The sequence below is a fragment of the Gossypium hirsutum genome, chromosome D06 (assembly GCF_007990345.1).
Source record: "Gossypium hirsutum isolate 1008001.06 chromosome D06, Gossypium_hirsutum_v2.1, whole genome shotgun sequence".
NCBI classification, from domain to species: domain Eukaryota; kingdom Viridiplantae; phylum Streptophyta; class Magnoliopsida; order Malvales; family Malvaceae; genus Gossypium; species Gossypium hirsutum.
The window spans coordinates 29,740,248-29,752,247 of NC_053442.1; the positions used below are offsets into that span (position 1 = coordinate 29,740,248).

At 31.6% G+C, this 12,000-nt stretch overlaps 1 protein-coding gene across 1 annotated transcript; it reads left to right on the forward strand.

Annotated features, from left to right (window-relative positions):
- Positions 1-11,210: 11,210 nt before the first annotated feature.
- On the forward strand, positions 11,211-11,738 carry LOC107956212 (uncharacterized). The gene has a single exon (XM_016891936.1). The coding sequence runs from the start codon at positions 11,211-11,213 to the stop codon at positions 11,736-11,738; it is 528 nt and encodes a 175-aa protein (XP_016747425.1).
- The last annotated feature ends 262 nt before the right edge of the window (positions 11,739-12,000 follow it).

Consider the following 12,000-nt stretch of genomic DNA (forward strand, 5'->3'; position numbering starts at 1 on the left):
TATAATCAAAGTTATTTTGAATCCATTAGAATTGTCCATCAAGTTTCAACCTCTTACATACCATAACAAAACGGTGTAGCTGAAAGGAAAAATAGAGTCTTGACTGAAATGGTAGATTCAATGTTATCATATTTAGGTCTTGGATAAAGTTTTTAGGGAGAAGTTGTTCTAACAGCTTGTCATATATTGAATAGAGTTCCTAATAAGGAGACTAAAATGACCCCTTATGAACAATGGAAGAAAAGGAAACCAAACCTTAATTATTTGAAGGTTTGGGGCTGTAGAGCTATTGTCAAAGTTCCAACACCTAAACGTAAAAAGTTAGGTGAAAGAGGAATTGAATGCATATTTATATGATATGCATAGCAAGGCATATAGTTTCATAGTAATTGAACCAAATGATTCAATTTCAATTAATACTGTTATTGAATCAAGAGATGCTATTTTTGATGAAAATAGATTTAATTCTATTTCAAGACAATTACAACCACAACAATTGATTCATTCTTCAAATGAGAATGAGATTGCATTGGAAGAAATTGATAATAATGATGAATCTTGTCTATAATTAAGAAGAAGTAAAATAATTAAAAAGGTCAAAGATTTTGGACTAGATTTCATTATGTTTCTTGTAGAATGAAAAGGTGAAAGTATATGCAATAAGATACCTTATTGTTATAATATGAGATTTGATCCTATTACATTTGAAGAGGCAATGAAATCTCAAGACTCTATTTTTTTAGAAAGAAGAAATAAATGATGAGATGGATTCAATAATGAGAAATCAGAGTTGGATCTTAGTTAATCTTCCACCGGGTTCCAAACCAATAGGTTGTAAATGGATCTTTAAAAAGAAAATGAAGGTCGATGGAACCATTGAGAACTTGAAAGAAAGGTTGGTAGCCAAAGGTTTTATACAAAAATAAGGTATTGTTACTTTGATACCTATGCTCTAGTAGCAAGAATTGCTACAATTAGAATTTAATATCACTTACCTCAATATATAATTTGATTGTTCACCAAATGGATGTTAAAACTGCATTTTTAAATGGTGAATTGGAAGAGGAAGTGTACATGGAACAATCAAAAGGATTTGTTGTTCCAGTATAGGAGCATAAGGTATGTAAGCTTGTTAAATCTCTATATGGACTTAAATAAGCACCAAAGCAATGGCACCAAAATTTTGACAATGTTGTTTTAGCTAATGGCTATAAAATAAATGAATCCGATAAGTGCATATATAACAAATTTGGAAATGGAAAATGTGTCATAATTTGCTTATATGTAGATGACATGCTCATTTTTGGCACGGATTGGGAACAAATAGAAAACACAAAGAAATTCTTGTCAAACAACTTTGCTATGAAGGATATGAATGTAGCAAATTTATTCTTGGGATTAAAATAACCCAAGATGAAAGCACTATAGCTTTACCACAATCACATTACATTAAAAACATGCTTAAAAAGTTTGATTTTTTCAACTGTATACCAGTATCTACACCCATGGATCCTCAAATAAAATTACTATTTAATACTAGTAGGAAAATTAATCAATTGAAATATGCAAGTCTAATTGGTTATCTTATGTACATAATAACATTTACAAGACTAGATATTGCATATGCTATTGGGAAATTGAGTAGGTACACAAGTAATCTAAGTAGTTTGCATTGTCAAGCTTTGAATAAAGTACTTAGGCACTTAAAGAAAACTGTTAACTATGAATTGTGTTATAATGGATATCCTTCAGTTTTAGAAAGGTATTCGGATGCTAGTTGGATTACAAGTGTGAAAGATCATGCATATACTAGTGGATGAATCTTCATTCTTGGTGGAGAAGCCATTTCTTGGGGTTCCAAGAAACAAACATGTATTACTGATTCCACTATGACAATAATATTTATTGCATTAGCCATTGCATCTAAAGAAGCAGAATGGTTAAGAAATTTGCTTTATGATGTACCTCTATGGCCTAAGCCAATTTCACCTATTTCTATCCGTTGTGATAATGGGGCTACTCTAGCAAAGGCATATACTCTAGAAACATTGGATTAAGACATAGCTATGCCCGACAATTAATCTCTGATAGAGTGATCACTATTAATTATGTGAGGTCAAGTGAAAATTTGGCAGATCCTTTGACAAAAAGTATTTTAGAGATATAGTCAACAAGACCTCAAAAGGATGAGACTCAAGCCCATTAATTAGAGTCACCCATGATGGAAACCCGACTCAACGCTTGGTATAACGTCAAGTCTTGAGTTCAATAAGACAAAATACATGATTAGTATGTGACTGTTAGCACTATAAATAAATCCACCCTAAGATTAAAGTGCTAGGTACCGTAATGATAAGGGAAGAATGAGTAATGTACTCTTAATGGACCCATAGCATAAATATGTTAGAGTGTTATAATTATGGGAATACTCTTGATGGGATCTACCTATGTGAGTGGAAGTGTGACCGGTTCTAGGAGCTCAAAGGCTTAGCTTTGACAACAACCATGAAAAGAGGACACAGACACATGGCCATAATAGTGTCATTGGATATTATGCATTGACGGATGTTGAAATAATTGTGTGACATGTGTTCGGTTAATCAAATGGAATAGCTGGTTCAAAACTTAGTGTACCATACAATTTCAATTAACTTTAACATGTTTTCACTAAGTGAATGTTCAATTGTAAGACACCTTCATTTATGCAAGTTGATTTCCAAAAATATCAAAATCTAAAATATTTTAAAAATGGGGGGAGATTGTTGGAATATTTTCACATATTTATAGTGTTTCAATAACTATAAATGAATGAGTGTAATTAATCAAAAGATAAATATTTTGGTCATTGGTTAAAAGTTATATCATTTGATTTTTGAAAAAGAATTATAACTATTCAAACAATATTACTTGAATAGTTATACAATTAGATGAATAATTATATTTTTTATTAAAAAAAACACCTATTGAAAGAAGTGTCTATAAAGAGACATGAAAATTCCTATAGATAGAAATGAGATTTCATTTGGAAATCACACCAACAAATTCTAAAATTTTTTCTTTCCTTTCTCTATTTTCTATTATTTTTAGATTATTTTGTAAAGTATTACTGTAGAAATCCTTTGTAGAAATTGAGTTTCTTATTATACAGTGCTTAATGCTTAGTGGACTATTCTCGTCAGTGCAAAACGCAAAAAATCATCGGCTTAATTGTATCCTCGAGGTTAATTTTCTTGGAACTCTTTTACTCACTTGAGATAGGTGAGGACGGATATAACCTTAAAGATAGTGTCTTGAAACACGTCTTGGAGCCTTGTCTTATTTCTTCATTTTCTATTCGAGTTCCGTTCGTGTGTTCGAGAGTTTCCTCACCGGAGATTTGTACTAACACTTTGAAAGGGCAATGCAAATGCAAAAAGACTACTTCATAATACTAATTTTGGATTAAAAAAAATAAAACATCAATCTAGAAGAGGAATTACAAAAACTATTCCAAGGGTTTTAGTATTAAAAATGAGAATCAATCCGCTTCTAAAGATTATTCGTTTAGAAAGAGGTGGCCTATGATTAAGGGTTTGAAGAGCGAAACATCGTTTATACTAGAGCTCAACCAAGAGAAGAGATAAGGGATAGTAATGTCAACTTCATCAAATTGAAGAAATCCTTTGTTTCTAGTTAAAAATGATCTTGAGACTTACCTTGAATGGAAAGGACATGTAGAGTTTGTTTTTAAATGCCACAAGTATTTCGAGGAAGAAAAAAAATTAAAACAAATCATTGTTGAATTTATCAATTATGCATTAATTTGCTGAGATGAATTATTTTTTTATATTAAACTTCAATTTAGAAAATATGGTTTAATTGATGCTGTAACACTCCCTTACTAGATCTGATGTCCTGTACGGATAGGCGATGTCATTTTGACCTATTCCTTACATTTTCTAAATTTCTTTCAATAGAATCATCCTTTAAACAATTTAATAAAGTCCAATTATATAATTTCCAACATTTTCATAGGCTCAAACACATTTTAAAAATCATATTAAATAAATTATTTAGTGTTTGGACGTGGAAAATATATAAAATGAACTTTCGATAACCCAAAATGCAACCAACACACTTCTACATTTTCATCCCAATGCCATCCAAATAGATATTTCTGCCATCTAGATGGCATTCTATCAAAAATTACATACTAAGATAGTTTGTTATCCATCCAAACAAATACATTTTGCCATTTGAATGGATTTACAATTTCTAATCCATACAATACCAACATATAACACTTCATTTTAAAACATTTAAAGACATTTGGAAATCATTCAAATGTTGGGAAATGTGCCCATATTGTAGTAAATATGTAATTGTTTTCTACTTATTTGAACGATGAATAAATAAAGTTAATTTCACATCTCACTACTATGTCTTTTATATTTTCTGTCTTTTATATTTTGCATGCATAGAGAAATTGTGACAAACAAATATTAGTTCATTGATTGTCTAAAATTCAAACTAAAGATAAATGGCATTGTAAAGAACGTTTACATTGCGGGAAAGACAACTTACTTCAGTAGATAATCTAAGTGAGTCCGCAATCCCATAAAAGAATCAAAGTGGACATTTGATTCAAATACTGAGAAGGATTATTATGTCATCTACAATTTCAATTAGGAAGATGGCTAGTCTTGGCTATCGAAGCAGTTAACTCCACGAGTAGACATAGATGTATTCATTGGTAGAATGATACATTGGGTTGGACGCAAGATGAATTAATTTTGAATCCGTTTGTGAATTAATTCACTTCTGACGTTCATGGTGTGATTTACCTAAATCCTGAGTTAGTCACTGACCATGTGTATTCAAATCATGTGCTTTGACATAAATGGAGGCTTATGCTCTAAAGATGATCGAGCCCATTGCCGATATGTTGGGTACATGAGTTGTATATGGCATGGCTTTACTAGCAATAGTGAAATTCATAGCTCAATTAAAGAGTTAATGATATCCTCTTATTTGCATTATGTAAATTGATAAATATGGAACATGGCCACGGGTTGTTTATTCTTGAATGAGTAATTTTTGACAATCATTTGTTGATAGTGATGATATTAATTATGAAGAAGATACAATGGTTACAACGAGATAAAATAGGATTGTATTAAGTGAACGGATTTACTCAAAGGATATCATATGAGGTAACACACACATGACGAGGTCATTGGACAAAGCAATTGGATGAATTGCTTTTGTAAAGAGTATACAATAAGGAGTTTTCAATCATCGTACTTCTTGTAGACTGACTACATGTTTAAGTAATTGCGAATTTTCGGAACGATGCTTCTAGATATAATTGCAATTACTAGAGCCTAATTGTATATGTCCGATTGGTCCTTTTGCTAGCTCAACAAATGTTCGATTGGATTGCATTTGAATTAGAAAAAATTCTACGACTTTGGGAATAATTTAATTGAGTCAATTAATTCGATGTGGAATTAAATTAGGTGGGCGTAAGAATTTTTCAAGTAGAAAATTTGATTAAAAAATTTTCTTGAAAAATTAATTTGGAAAATCTAAGTGATTTTTGGAAAAATTAATTTTGAATCAATTAAAATTAATATGATATTTTTGGAAGTTAATTTTCAAGTCAGACAATTGGCCCAATAGGAAATTAAACTTAAAAATTGGACCTAAGATTGTAAAATTGATTCAGGAGCCCAAAACTGAGATCAAGACCCAAAAATTGGTCGTACCAGGCTCGATATGTGAAACCGGGTTGATAGTCCAACCGGTGGCTAGACTGGAATGGTTTGGTCGTCATTGACCCGGACTGAACCGACAGCAGCCGAACCGGCTCGGGGTGCTGTAAGGTTGTCGCACCTGCATCATTGGACAGGCGGTGCCGGTGTCTACGACGGTGGCATCCCGGTGGCTGAGCAGTGGAAGAGTTACACTCCTACTGGGACTCTACTAGAGAATTTGATTTCAGATTAACTATTTCAAAAATAATAATATTTTAATAGTTTAATATTAAATTTAATTTAATACTTATCTTAATAGTATTTTATTAATTTAATATTAAAATAAATTTATCTTCTTCTTGAATGATTTGATTACTTAGAAAGTGGCATTCTTTAGATCTTATGCATGTTTTGAGTTATATATGAGATTGGATGTGATATTATATATTTGTTATATAATTATTATTTTTTATTGTTGAGGTTGTGGTTCTTAGGAAATATACTGTGGACTATCATCTCCACGTAAGGCTGTGCTTTTTAAAATGCTTAGAATTCTTGTGAGCTGGAAATAAACATAGGACTTAAATGTAATTTTTCCAGTAGGAGTCCATGGCGAGAAAAATATGTGATGGCGGTTGAAGACTCAAGGAATGCCTTGTGACAAAAAAATATGTAATTTTATTGTTTCTTTATTTTTAGAAATAGAACCATGGAAACCTTGGCTGACAATTTTATTTTAATTACATATCTCATTATATATCTATTTTATAATTGTTTATAATATTTATATTATGTAATGTTATAATTGTGATATATATATGATGTAACACCCCTAACCTGTGTCCGTCGCCGGATTAGGGTTTCGAGGCATGATCGATCAAAATACAACTTAGAACAGACATTCATTTCAATTCAAGTACCAAATAATATAATCGTTTCAATACTATTCATCCAGTATAATTTTAAAACTAATATGCTTCAATACTTAATTCATACTCTACCCAAATTAATATTCAAACATTATAACCAATGAATCATGGCAATCGAATACTTAACTTATAACCAAGTATAATTCATTTCATATACCAATCATATATTAAGACATCCATTCATATAAATCTATTTCATTAAATACTTTCCAAAAACACTATTTATAATTATGCACTGCTTCACATTTTACTAAGTCAAGCCAAACCACATGATTTATTAAACATTAATATATATATACGACATTAACAACTTCACATAATGGTCAAGTATGAAATTTGGTTTTACTAAATTATGCACATTTTACCAAAATAATAACTACCAATTTTATACATAAGAGCAAAATCAAATCATATCATAATTACAATACCGCTGGACTAATAAATATCTAAAATATCTATCTATCATTTACCAAATTCATAAATCACATATATGGCACATTTTAAACTCAAGCACTTAACTTAACAACTTAACCATTAATTACCAAAATCACGAACAAAACATATCATAGGCATGTATAAGCATATTTTACCTATTGTTAGCCAAATATAAAAAAAACACACTCTTTACAATTTCCAAAATACATATACATAATCGATCTTTTAACCATATATTAGGTCATAAAATTTACCCTCCGATAATCCAACCAATTTCACATCTCGAATCAAAGCTAATTGTACCATTTATAACCGTACCTAAATGATCATCAAATAAATTACAATATATGTTCATATTTTACCATCACAAACTGTACTTTAACAACCAATATGCAAGCTGTCATACATACATAACTTAACTTATGTGAGTATATGTATTATGTCAAAAACACATCATTTACCACTTTCAAACCTTTACACAAGACAAATTATAAATAAAAAATGAGCTATTTTCATGGCCGATTATACATCATCATTAACACTTCTCATTGCCGAATCTTATAACCAACATCACTAACATACTTAACATGAAACATACCTCCAAATTAAGCTTATAACATGACCGAATATATATATACCAACATTAGTATCATGATCAAGCCATTTTCGCATGGCTATATACATATATACAAATTTCAAAACCAAGCATATCAAAACTAGCCTATACATGCCACATAACCAAAAACTCAAAACTTATATTTACCAAAGCAATAACCAGATAGTGTGATAAGGTCTCCTATGACTTCCAACCCAAGCAAGTCTCCAAAACTCTATAAACATAGGAAAAACACACAGGGTAAGCGTTGAAAGCTTAGTAAGCCATAAGCAAATAAATCATCTCAATGATATTTATAATTCACTTTAACTAGACCGAATTTAGCAAATCTCAACCATTTCAAGCTCATTTATCAATTCAAAATTCAAATTAACTACCATACATCAAAGTCATATTATACATGCTTCATAATTCCACTGTTCGAACCATATATACTCCTCATTCAAATATATATCACATTCGGTCATACAAAACACATAACCAACAAATCAAAACATGCTTATTTAACTCTTTCACATATACATAACATATTTAATAATTTAAACCTATCAATAACATTTATCTAATCATCTTTCAAACCAAACTAGCATACCTCAAAACCATGTTTCATATTTCATAAATCCCATATTCGAAACATAGGACCACAATTTCATGGTACTCGAACTCTTGAATATAATTAAGCTTATTTCATTACAATTTCATATAATGAGCATATGTATCACAACATTCATTTATATACATTCATTTCATTCATTGTCATGTATTTCACATATCGTCACTTGAAACATACTCACTTTTCATTCTTGAATACCATATACACTTCGTACGTACCTGAATCGGATATACTTTCACATAGTCATTCATTTCTCGATATTGCCCGTTGAACCATTCGGAATTAATAATGATACTCGGATAGCTCAGAAGCTCTTACAATGCAACGTCCCAAACGTGGTCTTACATGTAATCAAATATTGATGCTGTTGTCTTAGACAGGGTCTTACACGAAATCGTATACGATGCTGATGTCCCAAACATGGTCTTAAATGTAAATCTCAAATCGAAGCCAACATCCCAAACGTGGTCTTACACGATAACTCATATCAGAATCCTATGTCATGACATGTGTATCCTAACTATTCATATGGTTCGTACGGGGCTTTCGGATGTCGTAATTCGTTCGTTTCTAGCTCGTAGTTACTTCTCCTGTACTTACATTAATTCAGCATACACATATATAGTTACTAAAATTCAATTCGGCAAAATTAAATACATTTTCATATGAATTGAACAACAATTATTCACTTATGAACTTACCTCGTATGGACATGAACGAACAGAATGACTATTTGAAAATTTTTTATTTTTCCCCGATCCAAATCCGATCTCCTCTTTTCTTGATCTAATCAATTCAAATTTGGCTTGTTTAATAACATATTCATTCAATTTTATCCAAAAATACATAAATTGGGCATTTTGCATTTTAGCCCCTAACATTTCACATTTTCACAATTTAGTCCCTATTTCAAAATAACACAAATTACTCAAAATTTCAACAAACCCATGTTAGGCCGAATTTACCTTAGCTCATTAGCAACCCAGTTATTCAATTTATTTCACAATTTGACCCTTCAATTTACAAATTTCACAATTTAATCCTTATTACACATTTTTATCAAAAATCATTTAATTAAACATATTAATCTATCAAAAAATATTTATTTTCCATTATAAACTATCAAAATACTCATGCATTCAACAATGGCAACATTGAAATACTTTAACAATTTTGAAACCGGAGATACGGGCTAGCTAGATTAAGCTGCAACGATTTCAAAAACGTAGAAATAGTTAAAAACGAAGCTAAAACCATATCTATTTGAGCAATGAGAGCTTGGCCGAATGTTAAAGCCAACAATGGCTTTCTTCTCCTTGAATTTTTGGTGAAGATGAATAGTGGAAGATGACAATACATTTTGTTTTATTTTATTTTAACATTATTTACTAATTTACCTAACTAACCATTAATAATATTAATAATTACACCATGTGCTATCCCACTATCATCCACTATCTCAAAAATGGGATAATTACCAGTTAAGGACCTTCACTTTAAGGTTCCATAGCTAATAGACACCTTTAACTATAAGAACACAACTTTTACACTTTACGTGATTAAGTTATTTTTTTTAAATTGAGCACCCAAATGATAAAATTTTCACACGAAATTTTCACACATATAAACCAAAATGCTGTAGACACCAAAAATAATATTAAAAATATTTTTTAACTCGGACTTGTGGTCCCAAAACCACTATCCGACTAGGGTCTAAACCGGGCTGTTACATATGAGATGATCCACAGTTGATCGATTAAAAATAAGAAGCGTGATAATGAGAAAATACATGTGTTGTATTGTTCTATTCACTTCTTTAGATTATTCGGTAACTATGAGAAGTGTGCTAATGAGAAGGTACATGTCTAGAATTGGCTCTGGCTAGGAAAGACTTGTTTTTTAAGTAGTCAAATTTGGCTCACCTCCCTTTTCTAGGACCCTACCTGGTGCACAGTTCGCATTCACTTCTTCGGTTTTTCCCTTAAAAGAAAAAATATGGAGAATCAAAATTGTTTGTTTTAAGATTGATTAATTCTTGTGAATGGATATTATTGCTATAGCATGACATGCATATATTGGAAGCATGTCATTTAGATTAGGTGAGAATGCCACTAGGACTATTGTATGATCATCCTTAAAATTTGGGATAAAAAACCTTGCATGTTTTTAAAATATTGAGTGGGAGAAGGTCATTGAACAAGACCCACGACCTCCATTGATGGTCCATAAGTGATAGCATGATAAAGTTTTGAGCCGGTTCCTACCCTGGTTGCACCCCAAGGTAAATTTTGTCATGTGGGTTCACTAAATAGGTTTTCCTTTTAAGGACAACTAGTCATGCATAACTTTCAGAGAGATTGTTCCAAGATGACTCACAAATTAGAGCATGTTCATGATAGGTGTTGAGTTAATGGTTACACACTCAAGATAATCTCTTATTAAATAGTTTCCCAAGAAACAATATTTAAGCTAGAGATGACGACCAAACATGAAACGGTTATTAGTTCGGGTGGAGTCTTGAGAGTTAAGATTCACAAACTAATTGGATGTAATCCATGTTCTTGCTAGTTTAATCATGGGACCCCAAGGTGACATGGTTGATAGGTGTGAGAATGAACGTAGCAACGAATTTCTTTTTCATGGTTTTAATACAAGTGCATGCATCATACTGAATTCTTGGTATGCTGCTGAAATGAAAAATATTTGCTTAATACAAAGATAGTAATTAGTGAAATATTTATTTTTTTCAGTTCAAATATGTCTCCTACTTCTCTTATTAGCATTTTACTAAGAATAAATTAAATGGAGATAACTTTCGAGAATGGAAATGAAACTTGCTGATAGTTCTCAGCTATGAGAAACACAAATTCATTATTGATGAAATGTGCCCTCTTGAAGCTCAGTCCAAAGCGAGAAAACGCCAAAGAGATTCTGACTTGATTGCTCGAAGTTATATCTTAGCGAGCATGAGTAGTGTGTTGCAAAAGCAACACAAGAATTTATGTACTGCCAAAAAGATCTTGACAAATTTGGAGGATTTGTTCAGAGGCCAAGTCACATTGGCTCAACAATTTGCTATTACAAATTTGATGAATTCTCAACAGAACACTGGCACTTCGGTTAAAGAACATATGCTTAAGCTTATGGGATTCTTTGCAGAAGCGGAGGACAATGGGGTTGAACTAGATGTGAATACGCAAATTGAAATAGTGTTCAAATCCTTAACCAAAGAGTTTGCTGGTTTTAGGGCCGCTTACAACTTGGGGAATAAGGCACTTACCTTGAGTCAGCTCATGAAGGAATTACAATCATATGAGTTGATGCTGAATGGTAGTAAGCTGGTACAAGAGAAACCTAAGGCAAACCTAGCTGTGGGCCCCTCTTCCTCTAAGGGAGAAACAGAAACCTAAGGGAAAGAAGAAACTGACTAAGTCTTCTGTTCCACCTTGTGTGGATAGGAAAAAGGCTAAGAAGTCAAAAGATCCTAAAAAAGATCAAATGTTTCTTCTGCCACAGAAAAGGGCATTTCAAATCAAACTGCAAGGAGTATTTGGATTACCTAGCTGAAAAGGGCAAATGTATAGAACTCTTTGTGGTTGAAGCTTGCTTAGTGGAAGAATCAATTGATAATTGTGTTATTGATTCTAGAGCCACAACCATGTGTGTGTTTTT